Source organism: Pituophis catenifer, unplaced genomic scaffold, assembly GCF_029215685.1.
Source record: "Pituophis catenifer annectens isolate HBS135680 unplaced genomic scaffold, rPitCat1.0.hap2 SCAF_17, whole genome shotgun sequence".
Classification (NCBI taxonomy): Eukaryota; Metazoa; Chordata; class Lepidosauria; order Squamata; family Colubridae; genus Pituophis; species Pituophis catenifer.
Genome location: NW_027256897.1, coordinates 12,506,484 through 12,534,481, shown reverse-complemented (window position 1 = coordinate 12,534,481; position 27,998 = coordinate 12,506,484). Strand labels below are relative to the sequence as shown.

The window sequence follows — 27,998 nt, the reverse complement described above, 5'->3', positions numbered from 1 at the left end:
GTCGTCTTTGGCCGGAACCCAAACCTGCTCCAGATCCCCAAGTCCTTCAGACGGTGGGAAGGAATCTGGACAGCATCATTAAGTCAGCTGGATAGGGATGTAAAATCTAGGTGGTCCCGGCAAAATAATAAACTTATTTAGTCCTCCCGCTGCCCATGTTGCTTGTGAATGAGAAGAGGATGGGTTGGAGATCAGTTGAAGAGTCCCCTAAATTCTCCACATCTCCCTCCAGGTAGCCGACAGGTCAGTCAGGAGCCTTCGGTGTCTGTGTTGTCGCTTCCTGAGGAATGTTCCCAGTAAGCTTCGTGATAGCGGCTCTCCTGCACCCTTCGTAGAGCTCTCTTTCTGCAAGGAGATTCCACATTGGTTTAGAGCAGGGGTCGGCAACCTTAAGCATTCAAAGAGCCACAAAGGTCCTAACCGGAAGCCCCCCGTTTAATTGTGGAGCCGACCAGAAGTCCAGTTCCCCCACCATAGAGACTCCTAGCACGGCATCCTTTTTCCTCTACCTGTCCTAACTGAAAGCCCTATCAATTGTGGAGCTGACCGGAAAACTTGTTCCTAACCATAGAGTCTCTTCCTGGTGCGCCATGATTCCCACACCCCCCAAACCAGAAGCTCCTCTCAAAATTGTAGTGCCAACCAGCAATAGGGAGCCGCAGCAGAAGGATGAAAGAGCCACATGCGGCTCCAGAGCCACGGGTTGCTGACCCCTGGTTTGGAGAAAGGAACACAAATGCTGTTTCCATCAGGCTAAAAACATATAGATGACCTCTGGCAACTCTTGCCAGTTTGTGGTGTTCACCTGGCCTTGAAAGGGCAGAAGGCTGAGCCTGGGAGTTCAGCTTCTCCAGTGACTGGCTCTTGAAATGATGCTCAGCCTTTCCTTCTCGTGCCAACCATCATGGCTGCGCCCACCCCTCTCCTGTCCTCAAAGGACCATGGATGTTTGCAGGCCCCGGCTGCAGGCAGGAGAGGCGTCTTTGTCTCTTGCAATCTGCCCTCACAGCTCAAAACTCAGCAAGCTTTTGAAGGCAGGAAAAAATCTCTGCGACTTGCGAAACTGCCATGGTTTCTCTCAGGAGCAACAAACAATATGCTGGTTTGGGAAAAAAAAAATTCTTTTGTCTTAAGAATAACTGATGGGACTAACAGGTGCTCTGCCTCTCCGATGGCACCCTTAACTAACCTTGCAATCCCTAACCCTTGGCAGGTTCTTCACTCTGACATGATGCCCTCCAGGGATGGGTTCTACTTACCTTTACTACTGGTTCGCAACGGAGCCGCGTGCATGCTCTTCTGCGCATTCGCAGAAGCGTTCTGATGACGTCGGGGTCGGTGGACAGAGCCTCCCACCGGTTTTATTTATTTATTTATTTATTATTTAAACTTCTATACCGCCCTTCTCCTTTCGGACTCAGGGCGGTGAACAGCCAAAATAAAAACATTTATACATAAAGTTACAGTTAAAAATAGATTTAAAATAATTAAATAAATTTGGCCCGTAATTTAAAACTTATCAATTTAAAATCCGTATCAAATTTTAAAACCAACCATAAAATCAAGACAGACCGGCTAACTGAAAAAAATAAGTTTTTAGGGCCCGACGAAAAGTCCAGAGGTCGGTTCTATAGAACCGGTTCAAACCGGGGGCAACCCACCACTGATGCCCTCCCCTCCCCTCCCCTCCCCTCCGGGATGCATGAAGGCTGATCCAGGACGACTCTTTCCCCAGGAAGGCAAAGCCCTTCTGACTCTGGACACACAGAAACAACAGACCAAGTACTTCCCCTCTGCCTGTACTACAGAAACCTTCGTACGAGACTCATCTCACCATTACTTTATAAATAGCCAAGGCTCCCAGGACAATGGAGTGGTGCGGTGGCCTAGAGGCGAAGCTGTTGTCTCGCAATCGGCTGTGAGTTCGATCCTAGATAGAGGCAGATATTTCTCTCTCTGGGCACAATGAGAATATATCAGCTGCGAACTCCGCATTGGCAACAGGAAGGGCATCCGGCCAGTAAACACTCAGCTCCATTTAGTTGCCCAGACTCCACCCCATTGCAAGGGATTATGGGGTCATTAAAGGACAAACAACAACAAGCTAGGACAATTCCACCCTTCCCTGGAGTTTGCAGGGGCTAATCCTGCTACAACATGTTATGTCCCAGGTTCTGTGCAGCAGCTTAAATTCCACCAGGTGATAACAGTGGCATCACCAGATCTTAAAGAGCCTCGGTTCCATGATTCAAGAATGATTTCTACTGTGATAGATTCTGTCTGTCATATTCCAGATTGCTAATTTTCTGATTAGTATTACTAATGTTAGTATAAAGAAGCTACTAACTTACTACAGGTAGTCCTCGACTTATGACCGTAATTGAGCCCCAAATTTTTGTTGCTAAGTGAAACATTTGCTAAGTGAATTTTGCTCCATTTTATGAGCTTTCTGGCCTCTGTTGTTAAGTGAATCAGCTGTTACATTAGTATCACAGCGGTTAAGTTACATGATCCTGGGACACCGCAAGGGTCATAAATACGAGTCAGTTGCCAAGCGCCTGAGTTTTGATCACGTGACCATGGGGATGCTGCAATGGTTGGTAAGTGTGAAAAACATTCGTAAGTCACTTTTTGCAGTGTCGTCATAATTTTCAGTGGTCATTAAATGGATTTTTGGAAGTTGAGAACTACCTGTAATTACTTGTATCCATAATAAATATTTGATTTGATTTGAATAAGTGATGGGGAAGGGCTTTTTCTGCACCAGGGATTCAGTGCCGAGGGAGATTTACCTCCGATAATGCTCAAAACTGTCCTTCATTCGCCGATGCCCTTTCTCTGGCAGGTCCCCATCCACTGGGCTCCTCCCTGGAGGAAGAAAGTAGAAATGAGGCTCTGAGTAGTATGAAGTTACAGAATTAGGAAGCTCTCAGCAGCTCAAGAGAAGGTGAAAACTGCAGGACCTTTCTTGGTGGAAAGGATGCTCAATGTTTGACTCTTCCAGTTTTGTGAATTTGGAATTTCTGCAAATAAGGGAGTGGTAGGGGATGATAATCAAGTCTGAAAACTGGCCACCAAAACACACTTAAGGGGGCTGCAAATACCTCCCCTTGCGTACAAGTCTAGTTCAAAAGGGTTGGAGCAGTGGTGAAATCCAATTTTTTTTACTACTGGTTATGTGGGCGTGGCCTGGTGGACATGGTGTGGATTGATGGGCGGGACAGGGGAAGGATACTGCAAAATCCCCATTCCCTCCCCACTCCTGGGGGAAGGATATTGCAAAATCTCCATTCCCACCCCACTCTGGGGCCAGCCAGAGGTGGTATTTGCCGGTTCTCCAAACTACTCAAAATTTCTGCTTCCAGAACCTGTCAGAACCTGCTGGATTTCACCCTTGGGTTGGAGAGAGAACCAATACATGAGACCAGACAAAACGGTCTTGTGGGATAAAGGAAGTCGGAATGCGCTCCAAGTGTCTGAATGGGCAGTTGGCCTATTTCTGGGCATGGATCTAGCTGGGTTCTGAAATAGGGCTAAATTCGTGCCCCAAACAAGCTTGGCTGACAATTCACTGGTGTAGAGGAGGGACGGGGGTGGTAGATCATGGTAACCTTTCCTGATCCATTGGTAGGACTTCCAGGATCAAAATCCTCCTTGTGGTTGAATTGCAGAGCAGGAGAAAGAAAGAAAGAAAGAGAGAGAGAGAGAGAGAGAGAGAGAGAGAGAGAGAGAGAGAGAGAGAGAGAGAGAGAGAGAGAGAGAAGAATAGCTAATCACAGTTGAACATACTTGGCTTGGTGCCTTTCCTATCTTCGTCTGGATTTCCCTGGGGAGTCAGCTACGAGCAAGAAAGGGGGAGAAGGGTGCAAAATGAGAATAAATTCTATTTTTGAAGGAATATTACTTTCCTTTTTTGGTTTACGAAATGCAAAAAGTGATGTTTCCTGTAATAATTTTGAAATAAACCTGCATTTAGAACTGCAGAAAAAACAACTACTAGCAACCTGCCTTCCATGGAGGACCTGTATACTGCACGAGTCAAAAAGAGGGCTGTGAAAATATCTACAGACCCCTCACATCCTGGACATAAACTGTTTCAACTCCTACCCTCAAAACAACGCTATAGGGCACTGCACACCAGAACAACTAGACACAAGGACAGTTTTTTCCCGAATGCCATCACACTGCTAAACAAATAATTCCCTCAACACTGTCAAACTATTCACTAAATCTATGCTATTAATCCCATCGTTCCTATCACCCATCTCCTCCCACTTATGACTGTAACCTTGTTGCTGGTATCTTTAAGATTTATATTGATTGTTTCCTAATATGATCTGATTGCTTATTTGTACCCTATGACTATCATTGTGTTGTACCTTATTATTCTTGACGAATGTATCTTCTCTTTGTACGTATACTGAGAGCGTATGCACCAAAGACAAATTCCCTGTGTGTCCAATCACACTTGGCCATAAAGAATTCTATTTTAAGGTGCTGTCAAGGCACAGAACTAAACTTTAAAACAAAATCCATCCAGCGAATGCAGAAGAGATGGAAATTTTATGTCTCATCATTTCAAAAATATAGCGAATTCCTGATGTACAGTAACTCAACATTGCTTGGGATTTTTTTTTTAATGTTTTGATTGCAATGCAATGGGTTGGTCGTTCTTAAACTTGGAGCAAGCAGAAATCCAGCCTTTTTGCTTAATATATGAATTGGTGTATGTAAACCCACAAAAGATGAAGTTAGTAAACAGCTGTAGTGTGCTGTGTGAATGCAGTCTCTGCAACATAAGCAACTAGGGATCATACCATTTCCAGATTTTCCTTCATTCTCCCATGTGACCCCCAGACAGTAATAGCAGAGTCTGTGGCTGTAAGAATCTGCAGCGTTGCCCAAATGGGGCAGGAGGAATAGTAAAAATAGGGAAGCAGATACTCATAACTCACCTCTTGAGAGCTGCGGGATGAGTTTTCTTCAAGATCTGAAGCCTGGAACAACAAGAAGTTAATTGGCAAGATATTAAAAACAGCTCATTAAGGTTTCTTATAATACTACGTATTTATTATTCCTGCATGCTACCCAGAAACCTTTCCACAGCAGAAACCAGCAAGGGATACGTCATCTCTTGGATACCATCCCTCCCACTGTCGTAACTGGCCATGAATGAACATTCACATGAATAGAAATAACACTTATATACTGCTTCCCAGTGCTCTACTTCCCTCTCTAAGCAGTTTACAGAGTCAGCCTCTGGGTCCTCATTTTACCCACCTCAGAAGGATGGAAAGGCTAAGTCAACCTTGAGCCGGTCAGGATCGAACTGCTGGTAGTCGGTAGTGTTAGCTTGCAATACTACATTCTAACCACTGCGCCACTACGGCTCCTAATGCAACATCCAATCAGCTACAGCAATAGCCATAGCCCTTAGACTTATATACCACTTCACAGAGCTTTACAGCCCTTTCTAAGCGGTTTACAGAGTCAGCCTCTTGCCCCCAACAATCTGGGCCCTCATTTTACCCACCTCAGAAGGATGGAAGGCTGAGTCAACCTTGAGCCAGTCAGGATCGAACTGCTGGCAGTGGGCAGAGTTTGCCTGCAATACTACATTTTAACCACTGTGCCACACCGGCTCCTTTCCCGATGGCACTTTTCCTGACAACCTACCATGGCGGAGGGATCGCGACACAGCCGTTTAAGCTGCGTTTCGGCACTCAGCAGCCGTCCCTCTTTCTGGAAGAGCTGGAGCTGAAGTTCGTCACAACGTTCCCCAAGTTCCCGGATCTGCTTCCGGTAGCTGTCTTTCTCTCTCAGGCCTTGGGAGTATTGCTTGTGGCATTCCTCCTGGGTCAGAAGAGCCTGCAGCCATCCCGTCAGGGAGCAGGGAAAGAGAGTTGCCAGAAAAGCCCACCGACCGGGCAGACTGAGGCAGCCAGCACAGAGGCAAGGATTCCCAGTCCTGGCTCACGCAGCACACTGAACTCCGAATGCGAGCTGATGGAACACATCACGCCCAAATAATGCGTTCCCCACATCTGCCACGGAATGCTTCTCACCGGATGCTGAACCACAAAGCACACAAACCCATTTTAGCTCGGCTTGTGTGTTGGGCCACCTCAGGTCCCATCAGTTGAGGTGCCATCCTTGGGATCTAAGTGCCCCCTAGGTAATTCCCAAAGCATGTTCCCATTTCCACGGCATTGTTCTGGGGCAAGGTCTTCCCCATAGCATAGGGGTGTCAAACTCGAGGCCCGGGGGGGCCGGATCTGGCCCGTGAGGTACTTAGATCTGGCCTGCAGGGGCGGCCCTGGAAACAGCAAAGGAAAGGCCCGCCGTGCCTCTGCCAGCAAAAACGGAGCTCGGGATGGCCGTGTGTGGACCTCGCGAGCTCTCTTTCTGCTGGCAGAGGGTTGCAGGAGGCCGCTGCAGCTGAAAACGGAGCCTGGGAGCCCGTTTTCGCTGGCAGAGTACTCGGGCCACCACAGGCGCCCCCCAACATGAGTGACGTCCAGCTGGCCATGCCCAACCTGGCCACGCCCCCAGCCCCCCCCCAATGAGGTCAAACATAGCCCTGATGCAGCCCTCAATGAAATCAAGTTTGACAGCCGTGCCATAGCAGAATCAGTTGACTACCCTTACTCTGCAGGGTTCCTCAATTTCCTCACCTCCAGGCTTGTGGGCTAGTACTGTGTCATCCCCACTTGGAATAATAGCCACAAGGCATCTGCAGCCCATATGTGGGTTGAGCTTCCTCTCCCAGAATGATGTAGAAGTAACTTTTCCATAGAGCCCTATAGCTTCCTTCTGCTTTGAAACTGCAGTATCAAAATCAGCCACCAGTGGGCAGCATTGACAAATCCTTTCCCAAGTACTGGTGCTCTGCAGTTTCCGTACCTACCCTCAGTCAACAGAGGGCAGAATTTTCCAATGTATCTCAGCATTTCCCCAACCGTGGCAACTTTCCGATGTGCATCTCAATTCCCAGAATTCTCAACAATGGCCACACACTCGGGCTGGGGAATTCTGGGTAGTGAAGATCACACGTTGAGACATTGTAAGGCTGACAAACACGGACTGATCCCTTCCTCTTAAAAAGCTGAAACCATGCTATTCTTCCATAGTTATTTATTTCTAATAAGACTCACTGATTTTTAGGAGCCTTGTTAGGTCTTCTTGGGGAGGGGGGTTGGACTAGATGACCTACAAGGTCCCTTCCAACTCTGTTAGTCTATAAGAGAAGAAAACTGAGGGTGATACATTCTGGGAGTTGAAATCCAGCCCATCAGGGGCACCAGGTTGGGGAAAGAGAGGGTGATCCTTACCTGATCTCTTTCAGCAGCCACCTCTTCCAGCTGTTTTAAAATAGCCTTGATACGATTTTGGTAAATTTGATTATCGTTTTGCAAGGAAGTGCATCTCAGTTCCAGGAGCTCCTTTTCTCCTACAAGCTGGCAAAACAATACAATACAAGTCAGTGGGAGAATCTCTGGCTATTGTCTCAGGCAGAGCAGAGTTTCTTTAGCTAGATTTTGAGTGAGAAGGGGAATGGACATATTCACCTAAATCATCATCATCTGCTTTTAATGACCACATAATCCCTTGCGGGGTAGAGTCTGGGCAACTGAATGGAGCTAACTGAGTGTTTACTGGCCAGATGCCCTTCCTGTTGCCAATGTGGAGTTTTGTTCAGCAGCTATAATCTCATTGTGCCCATAGAGAGAAATATCTGCCTCTACCTAGGATCGAACTCACAGTCTCCTGATTGTGAGGCAAGAGCTCCACCTTTAGGCCACTGCACCATTCCCCGTATTCACCTAAGTGGTCCTTTTAAAAACCTTTCAGAAAAGAAACAAGAATGATTCTGCTTGAAACAGCAACCATCTCTATCTGCTCAGGTAGCTTCAAATTCAAAGCAAGGCTCTGAGCTGCCTCCATCCAAACTCTGAAAGTTGGAGAAATTTTGGAGTCCAGATGAATCCTTCCCAATGGCCTTCAGCACTGACCATCTGCCTTGGCCATTTCAATCTCGAATAGAATACAACCTTGTGAGGTGGGAGGAGATACCAAAATAGTGTCAGGGGTTTGAGTAAAAAAGTAGAAAGGGCTCATTTCCGCCCCCCCCCCCCCAAAAGTCTCTGTTAGGATATGGTTTGAGCCTAACAGGTTGTCCAGGCAATATATGTGTTCTGTGACTTTAACATGAATATGTATTGTGTGACTTTAAAGTTTTACTGCTGATTCATTGTAATGCTGAGTCATGCTGTAATTAGATAATCACTAGTTGTAAACGTATTTAAGAAAGGTACTGTAACATATTCAGTTGATGATATGCTACCATTGTGTGTGGAGTTGCTACCATTGTGCTATCATCGGTGGATGGATCTGCTACCATCGTGGTTTGTTACCAGAGTGAACTTGTAATTCTAACCAACTACTGTTTGTATGGTAAGAAGATTTTTGTATCACTGGACTGATTTAACTGGCAAAGACTTGGATTGTTTAAAGACTATGAGATTGTTTTGTCACTATAAATTAAACTTTTGATAAACCAGTTTGCACATCTCTTATTCATTGCTCTCAGCAACGTTTCTCTGTGTTCTACACTCTGCTGGTTGGTAACACAACAATATCCTTAACAGTCTCTACATATTCTGGGGAAAATATGGGGAGAAAATCTGCTTTTAATGAACAAGAAAGGAGCTGCCCTTGTCAGGATCACAAAACACTTACTTGGACTCGTTTTTAAACCAGGTTTAAAGCAGAAAAGGTTGCCGAGAAAATTACAGGGACTTGAACTTTTAGTTTCCAGTGATTTGAGAGTCAAAAAATCCTGTAAATTAAATGCCACGGAAGGGTAGAACGTAGTTTAGCCATCGTGGTTCATATAGCCCTGAAAGCTAAGATAAGCAACCCATGATAGTATTTTGATGAGATGTGCAACCTGGAGAGTTGGGTCTTAATACTGTGGAAGAAAAATGTGGTGGTAGGTTGCTGATGAGACGATTCATTCATTCAGATTAACAGAGTTGGAAGGGACCTTGTAGGTCATCTAGTCCAACCCCCCAACCAACCATTCTGACAGATGCCAGCCCAGTCTCTTCTTGAAGGCTTCCAGTGATGAAGCTCCCACAACTTCCGAAGGCAACTTCTTTTCCATTGGTTGATTGCTCTCACTGTCAGGAAATTTCTCATTTCTAGGTTGAATCTCTCTTTGGTCAGTTTCCATCCATTATTCCTTGTCTGGACTTCTGATGCCTTGGATAGTACTTTAATCCCTTCTTCTCTGTGGCAGCCCCTCAAATATTCGAAGGAGGGGGATCTTGGTTCCATTTTCAGGATCCCCAGGTCAGAAGAAAGAAAGAAAAGAAAAGAGAAAAAAGAAAAGAAAAGAAAAGAAAAAAAGAAAAGAAAAGAAAAGAAGAAAAAGAGAGAGAAAAGAAAAGAAAAGAAAGAAAAAGAAAGAAAGAAAGAAAGAAAGAAAGAAAGAAAGAAAGAAAGAAAAAGAAAGAAAGAAAGAAAGAAAGAAAGAAAGAAAGAAAGAAAGAAAGAAAGAAAGAAAGAAAGAAAGAAAGAATCAATCCAGAGCTTCGCCTGGCCTTTGTATCCACTTGTGGGAACGATGTCCAGTCCGATCGGGAAAGGAGAAAGACAAGTGTGAAGCCAGGCTCAATTCTAAATCTGATTCGCTTTCATTGACAAGGTCAAGTAATCCAGTAAAACACAGGGATTCGGCTCTTCCTGTTGGATTCCATCATTAACCTCCACACATCGATTCAGAATTACAGTACTAGAGAATGAAGAATTCCTTCATTCCTTCCAGATTAAGAACTGCAGTTGGAGGAATCTCCTGGAGGGAAGTGGAGGCATTTGCAGAGTTCTTGTCATGGCCCTGTCAGAGCCTGGGTCTGAGGAGGAGGATGAGAGGGAGCCGGGGACGATGGAGGAGGATCATGTAAGGGGGATCCCCCCATCCATTGCACCCCCCTAGCACGATTCTCCTCCATGGGCTCCGGCTCTGTTTCGTCGTCCTCTTCGGACCCAGGCTTCGAAGTTCTCAAGGGCTTCTCAGGGCTCCTGGTGAAGTCTCCATGCTCTTCCTGTTGCCTCCAGTTGTCCCCCTTGAGACTCTTCCTGCCTCCAGCAATCTCCCCCATGCCCTTTCCGAAGCGATCGGTGTCCCACCAAGACATAATGTTGTGGCTTTGTAGGCCTGACCCTTACTTTATCCCGCCCGTCTTCGGCTCTCTGGAGCGCTTGGCGTAAATCACAGGTAGTGTTCACCAGCTCCTGCTGCTCCTTCAGCACCCGCCTCCACTCGGCCTCGAGAGCCTGGAGGGAGACCCCGTCCTTCTCGGAGCTGCCGTTCTTGGTGACCTGGAAGAGAGGAAAGGCACAAAATAGGCACCCCTTCACATTTCCCTCCCCCGCCTTTGTGAGCCGCGGTGGCACAGTGGTCAGAGTGCAGTACTGCAGCTACTTCTGTTGACCGCCGGCTGATTGCAATTTGGCAGTTCAAATCTCACCAGGCTCAAGGTTGACTCAGCCTTTCATCCTTCCGAGGTCAGTAAAATTGTTGGGGACAAGAGGCTGAGTCTTAGAGAGGGCTGTAAAGCACTGTGAAGCAGTATATAAATCTAAGTGCTCTCTCTCTCCTCTCTCTCTCTCTCTCTCTTCCTCCCTCCCTCCCTCTCTCTCTCTCTCCCTCCCTCCCTCCCTCCCTCTCCCTGTGGTGGTGCAGTGCTTAGAATGTAGTATTGCAGGCTAATTCTGCCCACTCCCAGGAGTTCAATCCTGACAGGCTCTATATATCTATATATCTATACATCTATACATCTATATACCATCTATACGTATACATATATCTATATATCTATCCAAGAGCCACGGTGGTGCAGTGTTTAGAATGCAGTATTGCAGGCTAACTCTGCCCACTGCCAGCTGTTCGATCCTGACCTGCTCTATGTCTATATTTATATCTAGCTCTAGCTCTAGCTCTAGATCCATATCCATATCTATATCTATCCAAGAGCCACGGTGGTGGAGTGTTTAGAATGCAGTATTGCAAGTTAACTCTGCCCACTGCCAGCTGTTCGATCCTGACCTGCTCTATGTCTATATTTATATCTAGCTCTAGATCCATATCCATATCTATATCCATATCTATATCTATATCTATCCAAGAGCCATGGTGGTGCGGTGGTTAGAATGCAGTATTGCAGGCTAACTCTGCCCACTGCCAGCAGTTCAATCCTAACCAGCTCAAGATTGACTCAGTCTTCCATCCTTCCGAGGTGGGTACAATGAGGACCTAGATTGTTAGGGGCCAGAGGCTGACTCTGTAAACCGCTTAGAGAAGGCTGTAAAGCACTGTGAAGCGGTACGTGTATCTAAGTCTAAGTGCTATTGCTAAGTGCTATTGCTATAAACAGCCAGACTATTTGCAGAGATCCCTTTCAGTGAATCCTTCCTTTTTGCAAAGCTGTCAAACTTAAATTCAAGAATGTAAGACTTTCTCGTAGAGTTCCCATCAAAATTTGCATCCCATCAAAACCTTTTATCTGCAATTTTGTTCAAGGGGCCGCAGATATTTGCGGACCCTCTTCCCACCCCATTCTGCCAGTCGTTCCCCCTTCCTGAACCAGAAGGGACCTGCAGGGTGCTCTCCAGCTCCTTGTTCTTGGCCAACAGCAGGTCTTTCTCCCGCTGGATTTCCCACACCGCCTCGTGGCTAGGCCGCTGCTCCATGGCTTCCTTCAGGTTTAGCGTGTGCTTCCGTTCCAGGCTGCAGTGATCTTCAGCCTTGATCAGGCTGTGCCGCAGGCAGTCGATCTTGGGGGGGGCAGGAAAGGAAGGACAGATCATTGGGGGGGTGGGAAGATCAATTCCTGCGTGTGGCCTCCTTTTTTAAAAAACAGTTTATTTACAGTAGTGGCCAAAATTATGGAAACCGTTTGGGAAAAGTGTATTTTCTAAAACTAGCTAATAACACCACTTTTTTTGGAGGAGTACCATAAAATTATATATATATCAATGGAAAGATAATTTAATCAACAATGTAATACAATAACTTTTATGACGGATTTGTTTTATTTATTTATTTATTTATTTTATTTATTAGATTTCTATACCGCCCTACTCCCGAAGGACTCAGGGCGGTGCACAGCCAAACAATAAAAACACATACAATACAAAATTTAAAAAATAGAATAAAATCAAATTAAATAATTTTGGCCCCGACAAATTTAAAACCCCAAACTTTTAAAACCAATTTAAAATTGAATATATAAAATACTAAAAGATATTTAAAATTTTAAAAATCTTTTATAAAAGAGGGGGGAAATTAGGCCAGGCCGGCCTGGTGAAATAGTAAGGTCTTTAAAGCGCGGCGGAAGGTGCGCAGATCCGGGATCCTCCGTATCTCTGGGGGGAGCTCGTTCCAGATAGTGGGTGCCCCCACAGAGAAGGCTCTCCCCCTGGGGGCCGCCAGTCGGCATTGTTTGGCTGACGGCACCCGGAGGAGCCCCTCTCTATGGGAGCGTACCGGCCAGTGGGAGGCTATTGGTGGTAGTAGGCGGTCCCACAAATACCCGGGTCCTAAGCCATGGAGCGCTTTAAAGGTGGTAACCAGAACCTTGAAGCGCACCCGGAAGACCACCAGGAGCCAGTGCAGCTCGCGCAGGAGGGGTGTTACATGGGAATGCCATGTCGTTCCCATTACCACCCACGCGGCCGCACTCTGCGCCAGTTGGAGCCTCCGGGTGCTCCTCAAGGGGAGCCCCATGTAGAGAGCGTTGCAATAGTCCAGGCGGGAGGTGACAAGGGCATGCGTAACGAGTCCCGATCCAGAAAGGGACGCAACTGGCGAATCAGGCGAACCTGATGAAAAATCCTCCAGGTCACGGCCGTCAAGTGCTCTTCTAAAGACAGCCGTGAATCCAGGAGGACGCCCAAGTTGCGAGCCCTCTCCGTGGGGGCCAATGATTTGCCCCCAATAGTCAGTGATGGCGTCAACTGACTATATCGGGATGACGGAAACCACAGCCACTCAGTCTTGGATGGGTTGAGCCTGAGCCTGGTCCTCCCCATCCAGATCCATACGGCCTCCAGGCACCGGGACATCACTTCAAGGGCATCGTTGGGGTGATCCGGGGTGGAGATGTACAGCTGGGTGTCGTCAGCGTACTGATGGTACTTCACCCCGAAACCACGGATGATCTCGCCCAGCGGCTTCACATAAATGTTGAACAGGAGAGGCGAGAGGACCGACCCTTGCGGCACCCCACATATGAGGGGCCTCGGGGTCGACCTCTGTCCCCCTGTCAACACAGACTGCGACCGGTCAGAGAGAAAGGAGGAGAACCACTGCAACACAGTGCCTCCCACCCCCAACTCTTCCAACCGGTGCAGCATGATACCATGGTCGATGGTATCAAAAGCCGCTGAGAGGTCTAACAGGACCAGGACAGAGGAGCACCCCCTGTCCCGAGCCCTCCAGAGATCATCAACCAACGCGACCAATGCCGTTTCCGTGCTGTACCCGGGCCTGAAGCCCGACTGGAACGGATCCAGATACGTCGTTTCATCCAGGTGCTGGGGGAGCTGTTGCGCGACCACACTCTCAACAACCTTTGCAACAAAGCGAAGGTTGGAGACCGGACAATTTACCAACATTGCCGGGTCCAGGGAAGGCTTCTTGAGGAGAGGCCTCACCACCGCCTCTTTCAAGGCAGCAGGAAAGTCACCCTCACTCAGCGAAGCGTTTATAATCCCCTGGAGCCAGCCTTGTGTCACTTCCCGGGAAGCCAGTACTAACCAGGAAGGACACGGGTCCAATAAACAAGTGGTCGCGTTCAGTCTACCCAGAATTCTGTCCACGTCCTCAGGGGTCACAGGATCAAACTCATCCCAGATAACATTCTCAAGACCTGCCCCTGTCTCTCCCCCTGAGACTACAGTCGGAGTCCAAATCTTCCCGAATCTGAGTGATTTTGTCATACAGATACTGAACAAAATCCTCGGCTCTACCCTCCAAGGGGTCCTCCCGCGCTTCCTGGTGGAGCAGGGAGCGGGTCACCCTAAAGAGGGCGGCCGGGTGATTATCTGATGACGCAATAAGAGCAGCAAAATAACTACATTTCGCTGCTTTTATCTCCACTAAGTAATTCCTAATGTGGGATCTTACTAGTGTCCGGTCAGATTCAGAAAGACTGGCCCTCCAACTACTCTCTAGGCATCTTTTCCAGCGCTTCAACTCCCTCAGCTCCTCGGTAAACCAAGGAGCCAATTGAGATCGGCGCCGGGTCAGAGGCCGCAAAGGCACGACCCGATCCAGAGCACCAGCAGCCGCCCTATCCCAGGCGGCCACCAGGTCTCCAGTCGAGGCGTGTGCCAGAACCTCAGGAAATGGCCCAAGCTCCGTCTGGAATCTGTCAGGTTCCATCAGGCACCTGGGGCGGAACCATCTTACCGGCTCCGCCTCCCTGCAGTGGGGTGCAGCGGTTCGAAAGTCGAGATGAAGGAGAGAGTGATCTGACCATGACAAGGGTTCAGTAACTATATCCCCTATATCAAGATCCCTCAACCACTGTCCAGAGACAAAAACCAGATCCAGCGTGTTTCCCCCTGTGTGGGTACGGCCATGAATTAACTGGGTCAGGTCCATAGCTGTCATGGAAGCCATGAACTCCCGAGCCACCTCCGACGTCTCACCCACAGATGGCAGGTTGAAATCCCCCATGACCATAAGCTTAGGGGTATCAACCGCCAGGCATTCGGCAGTTTGCTGCCAAAACCTTAGTCTGCCAAGAATTCTAATCTGTTTACCTAATAAAATATTGGCAGGCGTGCTTGGTATGACGTTTGCCTGTGTGAGGAAGGGGGACAAAACATCATCCATTGTTTCTTTTCCTGCCCTCTGGTGCTTTGGAAAATAATTTGACCCCCCCTCTTCTTTGTGGCAGCCCCTCAAATACTGGAATGCTGCTATCGTCCCCCCCTAATTCTTCTTTTCTTTAGACTAGCCAAACCCAAATCCTGCAGCCGATCTTCATATGGTTTTAGTCTCCAGGCCTTTAATCATCTTAGTTCTTAATTTTTTTTTCTTTTTAATTCTTAGATATTAGTGTCTTGTCACACAGCAAGTTGTCATGTGGCAAGTTGGCTGCGGTAAGTTGGCCATGTCGCTTGGGTTGTGGGGAGTTGGCCGCGGTGATTTGTCGTAGACACCCCCCCCCCAATAGAGGGTAAACCACAAAGCACATCCTGACATGAAAATAACCAAACTCATAGAAACGTGGGGCCAGGTTTTAAATCTGCCTGGCTAAACGGGTAGTATAAACACAGCTCATGCAGAGGTGGGTTTCAGCAGGTTCTGACCAGTTCTGGAGAACCGGTAGTGGAAATTTTGAGTAATTCGGAGAACCAGTAAATACCACCTCTGACTGGCCCCGCCCCCATCTATTCTCTGCCTCCCAAGTCCCAGCTGATCGGGAGGAAATGGGGATTTTGCAGTAAGCTTCCTCTGGATTGGGGAGGGAATGGAGATTTTACAGTATCCTTCTCCTGCCACACCCACCAAGCCACACCCACAGAACCAGTAGTAAAAAAATTTGAATCCCACCACTGAGCTCATGGTATGTATACCAACTCATGGCAGAGTTGGTATCGGAATTCAGGTATTCCCAGATTAAGTTCACATCAATCCTAACACCCCATCCCTGGCCTGTTCTGTTTCCCCTTGCCCAAGGGAAGCAAGGAGTGGCAACAAAGCATCCTACCTCCAGCTGTAGGTCCCGGTTCTTCATCAGGGCCACGTTCTTCTCCTCACTCTGCTTGGTGTACTTCATGGCCAGCTTGTAGTTCTCCTCTCGGCACAGCATCAGTTCCTTGCTGAGGGAGTCCCTCTCCTCCTTCACCTTGTGCGCCCGCTCCTGGTACTTGCGCAGGACGCTGTCCCTCACCCTCATCTCCTTGATGGTGTCCTCCTTGGTGCTGAGGGTCACGTTCAGCTCCTGGACCTTCTGCCTCTCTTCTCGGACGGCCGCCTGCAGCTTTGAGACCTCGCTCATCAGCACTTCCATCAGGCCAGACTCTCCCGCTGTGTCTGCAGAGCAGAGGAACCCTGGTGGGTGAGAGCAAAGCGGGGACCCAAAGAGCACAACAGAGGTAGACCAAGGTGTTCCCCAAGTTTCATTACTTTGCCAGACGCCTCCCATTGCTGAAATCTTGACTGTCAAGCTTCAAAAGACATTTTTGCTATTGCAACTATTATCACTTCTCAGCTTGCCAATGAACCATGGGGGGGAGGGGGGAGGGGGGAGGGAAAGGGTACATAGAAAGTAAGAAAGTTTCAGGCATCAAGATGGGAACCAAGGACACTTCAGCAGGCGTTTGCCAGAACTTTACCAGACATTCCCATAACAATATCAAGAAACTCCATTGGATGTGAGTTGTGGGGGAGGGAAAGGGTACATAGAATGTAAGAAAGTTCCAGGCATCAAGGTGGGAACCTTCAGCAGATGTTTACCAGACGTTCCCATAACAATGCCAAGAAACTCCAATGGACAATGTGAGGTGGGGAGGAGCGAAAGGTGTTGTGACCCCGACTCCCGAGCCTGTCCTAACAGAGGAAGAGGACTCAGAAGGTGATGGGGAGGAACTGACAAGGCCTCCCTCTCCAGGACCCTCCTTTCTGGCAATGCCTCAGGTTCTATCCGAAGGCCCAGAGGAACAACCTGGGATGTGCCTGGAAGAAGGCATTTCGGAGCACCCATTGATAGAGAGTGATACTGATGAATCCTGGCTTGATCCCAGGCAGCGTCGGAGGGAGAAGCGTGCGCAGCAAAGGAAGAGGCGTGGCAGGACCATGGATTGAGCTGAGTCACTGAGCCACGCCCCACAAGGGATAAAAGGGGGTGTGATTGCTCGGCAGGCTTTGTGACAGACAAACTTTTAAACTCTAAAGAGTCACATCGTGAATCCTGCACTTTGGCTCAGATATATTTTGGACTAAACTCTTGTGGATAATTTGTCACTCTGGAAACGGACTGCAGATAAGGCCTCTCCTGCTTTTTGGGAGTACTAATTGGATTTGGCAGGCGTTTTACAAGTAGCTGCCAGAACTCTCATCTGCCAGGAATTCTGGTCTGTTTATACAATACATTATTGGCAGGTGTGTTGGATATTGCATTTGTCTGTGTGAGGACGGGGGACAGAACAAAAGGGTACATAGAATGTAAGAAAGTTCCAGGCATCAAGGTCGGAACCAAGGACACTTCAGCAGGTGTTTGCCAGAACTTTACCAGACGTTCCTATAACAATACCAAGAAACTCCATTGGACAATGTGACTTGGTCTCATAGAGGGAGGGAGAACCTGAACTTGAATTACGTGGGTCTGTGTGGGAATGAGTTAGGTCTGGTTTTGCTTTCATTCTCTGCCGAATGAAGAGTACACTATTTGCATGAAGAGATTGGATCGTCTCGTCAGTGCTTGCTAGATTGGGTTCATCAATCAGAACCTTGACATTGACTTCAGTTGACCAAAGATGGAACTGTGATGTCAGCAGAAGACCTCAGGAGAGCTACCAGAACAAGTATTACCTATTATCATGGAGAAGACCCGGGTGGGCTCGTTGCCTGTTATTTTCTTGTAGAGATGTGGGTAGTATAACTCCAGACTCTCCAGGAAAGCCACAAACCCCTTTTTGCCCGTCCTCTGGAGGAGATCTAGGAGCAGTCCTGAAAAAGATGGACAGAGCACAAACTGTTTAAAACCTCAATTTCTGGACTGGACAGATGGTTGAATTCAGTGGTCCAGATCGTTCCTGCACAAAGTAATTTCTAATCTTTTGCCTCTCTTTAAATACCTAAAGATAACAAAGACATTCCAGATGGGCTCTTCGAAGCCCAGTTATACATAAATAATAGTAACAGACTTGGAAGGACCTTGTAGGTCATCTAGACAAACACACACCCCACCCAACCAAGCAGGAGGCTTGATGCGACACTCAATTCTCAAGAAACAGATTTCTCCATAGCTTCCTGTCAGATAAATATGTTCATATGGAGCCTATGAGATACAAAGTGCGACTTTATCTTAGCTTAATTTCAGATTTCTACTAAAGTGTGAAATTTACCAAGTATTACTGATCTTTTTTTCGGGGGAAATCGGACTAGATGACTTACAGTTTCCCTTCCAACTCTGTTATTCTTATTCTAAAAAAGCTCCCCTAATTGCAGTTATGAATGATGAAATGCAAAATTCAAAATGATTTTATTTTATTTATTTATTTATTTATTAAATTTTTATACCGCCCCCTCTCCCGAAGGACTCGGGGCGGTGAACAGCCAAAATTAAAAACACACAATACAAATATTAAAATACATTAAAACAGAATTAAATTATCTTAGGCTTCTCCAATTTAAAACCCCATTACCCATAAAATTCACCAATTAAAAAATTTTTTTTTTAACCCAGCCCGGCTTGCTGAAATAAAAACGTCTTCAGGGCCCGGCGGAAGGTCCGGAGATCCGGGATTAGTCGTATCCCTGGGGGCAGTTCATTCCAGAGGGCGGGTGCCCCCACAGAGAAGGCTCTTCCCCGGGGGGTCGCCAGCCGACATTGCCTGACAGACGGCACCCTGAGGAGACCCTCTCTGTGGGAGCGTGTTGGCCGGTGGGAGGTTATCGGAGGCAGAAGGTGGTCTCGTAAATAACTGGGTCCTAAGCCATGGAGCGCTTTGAAGATGAGAACCAACACCTTGAAGCGCACTCGGAAGACCACCGGAAGCCAATGCAGCTCGCGCAGGAGAGGTGTCACGTGGGAGCGCCATGCCGCCCCCATAAGTACCCGCGCGGCCGCATTCTGCACCAGTTGGAGCCTCCGAGTGCTCCTCAAGGGGAGCCCCTTGAGGATCAGAAGAAAGGAGGAGTCAAGAGTTTTGCAGCCACCGAAACCCTCAATTTTAGCCACAGGTGTTAACAGAGATAAGTGTCCGGCATCGAGGCCATCACTCTGAAGTTTATGATTTTAACACCATGCAGAAAATATAGTATTTTTCAGAGTATAAGATGCACTTTTCCCCCCTAAAAGAGGGTGAAAATTTGGGTGCGTCTTATACACCGAATGTAGCCCCACCCACCCGCCAGCCCCCACCCTTTGGCCTCTGCCTCCCAGCAATTTGCCTCCTTGCAGCAAATAGCAAACAGCCCGTTTCAGCTTCAGCACAGCCTGATTAGCACAAGCAGCTGATTGTCAGTTGGATCGGCCTCCCGACCACCAGCTGTTTCAGGCTGCTGGAATTGCCATTGTCTATTGCTGCATTTTCGGCCTCTGCTGTTTGCTGTTTGCTGCAAGGAGGCAAATTGCTGGGAGGCAGAGGCAGATTTTTTTTTCTTGTTTTCCTCCCCAAAAAAGGTAGGTGTGTCTTTTTTTTTTTTATTTTATTTTATTTTTATTTTTTTTTTTTTTAAATTTGATTTTATTATAACATATAGTGATACAATCGGTACATTTTCGGTTCATTGGTGCAGTTATATACATATATACATCTACATACATTATTGCTTGTCTTTTGTTGATATTGTTTCTTGAAGCTAGATTTAATTTCAAACACTTAAAAATAATAGTGCTCAACTCCCTAAGACTAAATCTAATACTATTCATATTCATATAGATTTTGTTAATTAGTTAAAATTTAATCTCTATTACCTTCTTTATTTCTTTCCCCCATCCATTCGTACCACATGTCCCACACGCTATAAAATTCTGAATCTTCTCTGTCATTAATTTCTGAAGTCAATTTGTTCATTTCGGCGCACTCCAATATTTTTCCAATAACATGTTCTTGAGGTGGTATTTGTTTTTCTTTCCAATACTGGGCAAAGGAAATTCTAGCGGCTGTCAGAATATGTATAATTAAATACTTTTTCTTTTTTGCATATTCAGTTTTCAAAATTCCCAGGAGAAAAGCTTTTGGGTCAAAATCAAAATTTTCTTTTATTATTTCTCTAATCCACACCCATATCATCCTCCAGAATTTTTGTGCCTGATTACATGTCCACCAGCAATGATAAAAAGTACCCTGCTGATGGTCACATTTCCAACATTTAGGGCTCGAATTGGGGTAGATCTTCGCTATCCTGGCTGGGGCCATATGCCATCTATAAAACAGCTTGTATTGGTTTTCCTTATAAGCCGTCGCCTTTGTCATTTTAAGGTTATTATTCCATATTGAATCCCATTCGTTCAAATTTATATTCTGTCCTATATTTTTGGCCCATGCTAACATCGGTTCTTTAACTACTTCCTCTGCCATATCGTACTCCAATAAGTAATTATATAATTTAGCTAAAATTTTGTCGTCCGTACCCATCCATATCTTATCAAATCCATTTATGCTCATTTCAATGCCAAATTCCTCCTTATCTTTTTTATATCTGGATTTAATTTGGTTATATGGCCACCAGTCTATAGAAATACCTTGTTCCATCAATTCTTCCCTTGTTTTAAGGTTCCCTCCCCCATCTAATAATTCATTGTATCTGAACGTTTTACCCATTTCTAATACATTTGGATATATTATAGCCTCCATGGTGGAAAGCCATCTCGGAATTTTCCTATAGTGCTTCTGTCTCATCTCTCCCCATATTTGTATCAAGATCTCCCTTATTTTATGTCTATGGAAGTAAGTTTTTATCTTCTTCCCAGTATCCCAGAGATATGCATGCCAACCCTTCTGGAGATCATACCCTTCTAGAGTTAACAGTCTTTTATTTCTTAGGGTTGCCCATTCTTTCAGCCATACTAGGTTTGCAGCTTTTTGATATAACTCCCTGTTGCAATATTTTCAGGATCAGACTCAATAAAGATAATAGAAGTTATAGGTTTAAATATAATTCTCTTTAATCATAATAGGCATTCTATATTCGCTGAATATTCAAGATAGAAGCAAGGAAAATGGGGAGGATGGCTCCTTTTATATACAAGGGGCGGAGTCAAGAATGGGAGTGGTAAATTATGAATACATTAAAGCTCAAGTAATAAGTTAACCCCTGATGTTCCATATATACATTATTTACACATTAGAGAATAAGGCATTTACATCTGACAAATCCCCCTCTAAATGCCGGTTCGTTATACAACACCAGTTACATTCAGATTCAGGACAATATAATACATATAATTTAGAAGTTAAATATTTGTGTTGTTTAGAAGGTAAGGGTTTTGTTAATATGTCAGCTAATTGTTCAGAAGTATCACAATGTATTGCTTTGATGAATCCGTCTTGAGATAGTTGTCTCACGTGCTTAAATTTTATATCAATATGCCTGGACCTTTGTCCAATTGCATCGGATCTAGAAATTTCAATGGCCGCTTTATTATCTTCATGCATAATAAAGGGTAAAGTAGGTTTCTTCCAAACATCTGTGATCAAATCATTGAACCATACAAGGTTATTTGCAGCTTTAGACAAGCAAACATATTCTGCTTCTGTGGTAGAGGTGGCTACCAGTTCTTGTTTACCAGTATACCAGTAAACTGGACAATCGTTCAATAGAAAAACATAACCAGAGGTACTCTTTCTGCATGATGTATCACCGGCCCAATCTGCATCAGCATAACAAGTAATTTTTGGTTCTTTGTCATTATTGGGTTCCAATATTAAACAAAAATCTAATGTACTTTTCAGATATCTTAAAATTCTTTTGACAGCTTCCCAATGATACAAGGTTGGTTTGCTAACATATCTTGACAATAAATTGAGAGGTAATGCAATATCTGGCCTAGTCCAATTAGATATATAAAGGAGTGAACCTATAATTGATCTGTAAAATGTGTTGTCTTTAAACTCAGGGGAAGATTCATCATTGTTTCTAAGAAAATCAGTTTGCATAGGTGTGTCACATGTTTTGGCATTATTTAAGTTACATTTGTTTAGGAGTTCAATGATTTTATCTTTCTGAGTAAGTTTGAATCCCCTTTTTGTTTTGTTAATTTGTACACCAAGGTATTTATTCACTCTACCTAGTGATTTCAATGAGAAGTGTTCGTTTAACTTATTTACAAAGATTTCCCTGCTCTCTTTATGCTTTCCAATATATAAAATATCATCCACATAAATTAATACAAATTCAATATGATCATTACTCTTTTTTACAAAGAAACAGTTATCAGCAGTGGTGGCGTTGAAATCCATGGTCTTTAGTACTTTTACCAAACAATCGTACCATCTTTTGCCAGATTGCTTCAATCCGTACAGACTCTTATTTAGTAACCAAATTTCGTTCTTATTAGTGTATTGACTGTGTGGTGCTCTTACATATATTTCCTTATCTAATTTTGCATGTAAGTATGCAGTCTGTATGTCATATTGAAACACGTCTAGATTGAGTGCAGATGCTACTACAAGAGCTGTTTTGACACTCTCTGTTCTCACTGTGGGTGAATATGTGTCAGTATAGTCTTCTGGATATTTTTGTGCATAACCTTGTGCAACTAGTCTGGCCTTGTATAAGGTATTACCTCCTTCTAAATTCTTAATTTTATAAATCCACCTGGTACCTATAATTGTTTTATCCTTAGGTGCGATCGCAGGTGTGAATACATTTAATCCTTGTAAACTTTTCATTTCTTTTTCCATAGCTAGTTCCCATTTTTCTCTTTCTTCACGGGGAAGTTTCAATACTTCCTCATATGTATTAGGTGTTATTTGTTCCCCATCCATATGCATAATATAATCTTTGTATTTATTTGGTATTTGGTTTCTATTATTTCTAATATTTCTTTCAGGTTTGCTATGGTTGTCATGCAAATATCTGGCTTCCTTTTTTGTTAATGTGTCTGTCTTTATTTTATGCTGACTATTTGTCCAAGTTTTGGTTTTGTTCTTACTTTTGCTAATATTTTGATTTTCTGTTGTTCCTTCCTCGCAAGGTATATTATCTTTGCTTTTATTAGGAAAAATTTCATTAAGGTGCAACTTAGACCAATTGGCCTGCTCATGAAATACAGCTGTTCTGGATACTATAAATTTGTTATTATTATCGATGAATCTGTACCCTTTGGTTCCAGTTTCGTATCCCATGAATCTTAATCTCCTGGATACGTTTTCTCCCTTTCTCCTCAATTGTTTAGGTATGTGCACGTCTGCAGTAACTCCAAATATGTGCATGTGTGCTAATTTAGGTTTTCTATTGTACATCACCTCATATGGTGTCTTATTCACAATACTGGACCATGTTCTATTTTGAGTGTAATTTGAATAATGTAAGGCTTCTGACCAAAATTGTTTGCCTAAACCAGCATCCTCTAATGTGCATCTAATCATGGTTTGTAGTGTGGAGTTCTTTCTCTCTGCAATCCCATTTTGAAAGGCAGAAAATGGATTGGACGTGAAATGTAGCATCCCTCTATCCTTTAACCATTGGGAGAATTCTTTAGACATGAATTCACATCCCCTATCTGTCATAATTTGTTTTATTCTGATATTATGTTGTGTTTCTATGCGTTTGTAGAATTCCTTAAATTTCTGAAAGGTTTCATCCTTGTGCTTTAATGTGTAAACAAAACCATAGCGACTGTAATCATCCACTATTGTTAGGAAGTAACGTTTTCTATAGGTAATTGATGGAGTTAATGGACCAACTAAGTCCATATGTACCAAATCAAAAATATTGTTAGTTGATCTGTTAGATTTTTTTGGTCTGGGACTGGTTTTTAGTTTGGTGGATTTACATACTGAGCATTCTAAATAATTTTCACAATTTTTTATTTTTACACCTTCTGCGTGTTCAGTCATTTTTTGTACTACAGGAAAGCTTGCATGTCCTAACTTCCTGTGTAAGATATGAGCACACTCATCATGAATTGGTTTACCTATTTTTGGTTTCTTCTCATTGTGTGTATTTTTGTTATCATGAGTTATTTTACATTCATCATTGTCACTGTTACTGACATTTTCATCATCTGCTTCAATACAATCTTCCATATTTGAATCAATGTTATGTAACCATCTTTCTTTGGTTATCAGATAGGGTAGACCCCCTTTTATCATCACAGTGCCTATATTTGTTTTGTTCTTTTCTATAGTTGCTTTCCCCTTTGAGAAAACTATATTGATGTCAGATTCTCTGCTTAGTTTTATAGCACTTAGTATGTTGTGAGGTATTTCTGGGATTAATAATACCCCCTCTATTTTCCCTAAACCAGGCAAGGTCACATTTCCTCTGCCTAATACTTGAACCTTTTCTTGATTAGCTACCTTTATCACAAACTTATCTTCTGTAAATGAAGATAATATACTTTTGTTATTAGTGGTGTGATTTGTTGCACCAGAATCAATAAGCCAATTATTGTTCTCATCTTGTTGTGTTTTGGTGCTGTCTTGTTTATTTAGCCCATTTAGTGACCCAGATTTTCTCTCTTTTGAATTTTCTCTACCCCCTTTACTTTCTCTGTAGTTTGGTGGGTTTCTATATTTGTGTCTATCTGTGGAAGATTGTCTGTAATTGTATTTGTTCCTATATTCTGGCCTATGTCTCTCCCTTGGGACTTTGGGACAGTCTCTTTTACTGTGTTCCCTGGATCCACAATTGTGGCATCTAAAGGCCTCATTATATTTATCTTGAAAGACTACTTTCCTAAAAGGTTTGTGTTCTGTTTGGTTATTGGAACGATTTTTTCTTGAATTGTCTTCTGCTATCAATTTGTTAGATAGACTTTCTATTGATAAATATCCCAAATTAATGGTATCTAAGTGTGACATAAAGCTATCCCATGATGGATCAAGTGAATTGATAATAACACTTTTCATAGTTTGATCTGAAATCACTTCCCCCCTCAATTGCAGCTCAGCTCTTATTTTGTTTAGATTTATCAAATGTTCACTTATAGAAACCCCTGGTTTCACTCTAGAAGAAAAGAAATCCTTAGACATTCTTGTGGTTGTGGCTACGCTATCGCTGTGAAATAGATTAAACATGCATTGAATTATTTCTGATACAGTTAGGTTTGGTTTGATGCTATGATACATTGCAGGAGACACGCTAGAAATTATTATGAAAAATGCTCTATGATGTAAACAGTCTATTTTTAAAGTCCAAGGTCTTCTTGGAGGACTAGTTATAAAGAATAGTAAATTTTCTTTCATAAAAATAACCTGAAGCTGTTGGTACCACTCTTGTAAATTAATGCCATCAACTCTAAGTTTTGGGAAGTCACTGGGTAAGTTCCCCACATTATTCTGTCCATTACTTACAACCTGAGGCAGTCCGTGGTCTCTCAAGTGCAGGAAATTACAGAACGGCATTGGGATGCTTGTAACGAGTCTGCGCGGTTCTCTGGCCAGTTCAAGTCTTTCGGGGCCGTCTACGTAGTTTTGCACATGCGCGTTGCTCATTTCTTCTTTGGCGCCGTTGTGGAAGGTTCTCTCCATTTCAGCTCTCTCGATCCGCTCCTCTTCAGATGAGTCGGTCTCTGGCTCGGTTTTTGGGGCTTTGGTGATGGCGGCGGTTCTTCTCTTTCTCTTGTGTGTGCTGGCACTCGATTCTGTCTGCGGTGTAGGACGGAATCGGCATGGCTCTCTGGGCTCGGGTGTCGTAGTTTTCGAAGTCAGGATGGGAGCGTGCAGGTCTTGAGTTGTCGGTTTGATTGCTTGCTTCTTCGTTGATGTCTTAGAAATTTTCAATCTTGGCCCAAAAGCAGCAAAAAGTGTTTTCATTGCTGACTCTACTTGAGACTTTGTTAAATCGTCTTCACTTTCTGATTTTGGTTCATCTGAAGAGTTTGAGACTTCTTTTTCACTTTCTTCGTCTGATAGCGTTTTTCGCGCCAGAAATTTTGAACTGAGCGTTTTGATTGGCTCTGCTTCACTCTCTTTTGAAGTTCGTTGAAACCAAGATGGCTGCCGTTCAAAATTTCGCGCGGGGTCACATCTTTTCTTTTTTACAACTATTTTCTCAGTAGTCATTTCACTCACAGTTTTTTGATCTTTGGGTTTTTCTTTAATGATGTTTTTCTCTCTCGCTGCTCCGCTGTTCCTCAGCATCTCCTGGAGGTCCGCGATGAGGCTTTCATCATTCTTTTGGCTTTTTAGTATTTTTAATATTTCTGACCTGAGTTCGTTATTTTCTATCTCGATTTCTTCCTGGTCGTTATTTTCACTCATCAGTTCTTCTTCTTCAGTGGTGTATTCTTCGGATTCTCTCGAAATCGCATTAGTGGATTCGTTGATCATCTCTTGATCAGTTTCTATTTCTTTGCTGTAGGCCCTGGTGTTGGGCCTATCTTTCTTGGACATTTTTAACTACTTATTGAGTCAATTAACCATCCTCTGCTACCAGCTTGTTGCAATATTTTCAGGATCAGACTCAATAAAGATAATAGAAGTTATAGGTTTAAATATAATTCTCTTTAATCATAATAGGCATTCTATATTCGCTGAATATTCAAGATAGAAGCAAGGAAAATGGGGAGGATGGCTCCTTTTATATACAAGGGGCGGAGTCAAGAATGGGAGTGGTAAATTATGAATACATTAAAGCTCAAGTAATAAGTTAACCCCTGATGTTCCATATATACATTATTTACACATTAGAGAATAAGGCATTTACATCTGACACTCCCATTTAGGTAATCCGAAACCCCCTCTTTCCTTCTTGTCCTGTAAATTCCTAAATGCTATCCTTGGTTTCTTTCCCTCCCAAATAAATTTCCTGATGATGCTATTGAGCTCCAGAAAGAATTTTTTATCTAATTTAACAGGGACCGTTCGGAATAGATACAATAACTTGGGTAATATGCTCATTTTTATTGCCGCGATTCTGCCTAATAATGATATCTGTAGTCTTCCCCACTTTTCCAGATCCTGTTTAATATTTCTAATCAATGGTAAATAATTATCCTCTCTGAGGTAGGTAGGTGTGTCTTATAGTCCGGAGCGTCTTATACTTATACCATATATAAAAATACGGTACTTTCTGATGTTGATGGTGAAGGGAAACAGTAATAAGGATATAATAAATATATCTTTGGCATTCTGGTGACTCAGGTATATTTTGGGACCTTACAATGGCTTGACTCATTTTAATATGCCCTGCTTTAGACAGTTTTATATATTCTTCAAAAAGATTCTAAGAGAAGAGTTGACTTTCTTCTTGTTGTGGAATTGCTACTGTTCTTGAGGAAGGCAGGAAGATGGCTTCCCAGATGGGCCAGAGGTTTCAGCCACGGGGATTGCAGTGAAGCTCAATTTTAAGGAGGAGAATTTGGAAAAAGGATGAAAAGGAAAAGAGGCAGAAGACTTTCTGGTCCCTGTCAGGTTCTCCCCAGGAAGAAAGAAGGATGGAAGATCAGATAAGGTTGCCTCGCTCCTTTTGCTTCTGATTCTTACAAAGGGTGCCAGCTAAAACTCTCTCCTGGAAGCTTCTTGTTTGATATCTACGAGATTCTCCGTCCTCCAGGTCATGGTTGTCCCAAAGGTCCTTTTTCCAAGAGGCAACTGGACTTTTCTGGTTTTTCTTTGAAGACGTTTCGCTTCTCATCCAAGAAGCTTCTTCAGCTCTGACTGGATGGTGGGGAATGGAAGGATTTATACTCCTTGCAGCTGGTCATTTGCATCCTTCTATTCTCCACCATCCTGTCAGAGCTGAAGAAGCTTCTTGGATGAGAAGAGAAACGTCTTCAAAGAAAAACCAAAAAGTCCAGTTGCCTCTTGGAAAAAGCACTTTTGGGACATTCTTGTTTGATATGTTGTGCAAACTCAGATTCCTTGCAAAGCCAGAAAATCGGCGGGTACCTGTTTTCCTTTTCCGGAGTACCAGGCTGGGATCATTCAGGACCTGCTCCTCGTCATCGTGGTTGATGACTCGGCACTGCCGGAGGTAAGGCGTTATTCTGAAAGGGTCGATCACCGAAATCAGCTTCACACGGAAGCTTTCTAGGTTGTTCCAACAAGTTTCACCATCCTCATCCTCCGGGTCCGACATGGTG

General features: G+C 44.2%; 1 protein-coding gene across 1 annotated transcript; it reads right to left on the bottom strand.

The window, feature by feature from the left end:
- Positions 1–2: 2 nt before the first annotated feature.
- CARD9 (caspase recruitment domain family member 9) lies at positions 3–27,994 on the bottom strand. The gene is made up of 11 exons (XM_070955830.1): positions 27,805–27,994; positions 17,609–17,746; positions 15,786–16,111; positions 11,659–11,838; positions 10,231–10,374; positions 7,332–7,457; positions 5,677–5,868; positions 4,956–4,997; positions 3,790–3,838; positions 2,793–2,868; positions 3–345 (listed from the first exon to the last, which is right to left on the bottom strand). The coding sequence occupies exons 1-11, from the start codon at positions 27,992–27,994 to the stop codon at positions 249–251; spliced, it is 1,560 nt and encodes a 519-aa protein (XP_070811931.1). The 3' UTR covers positions 3–248.
- Positions 27,995–27,998: the final 4 nt, after the last annotated feature.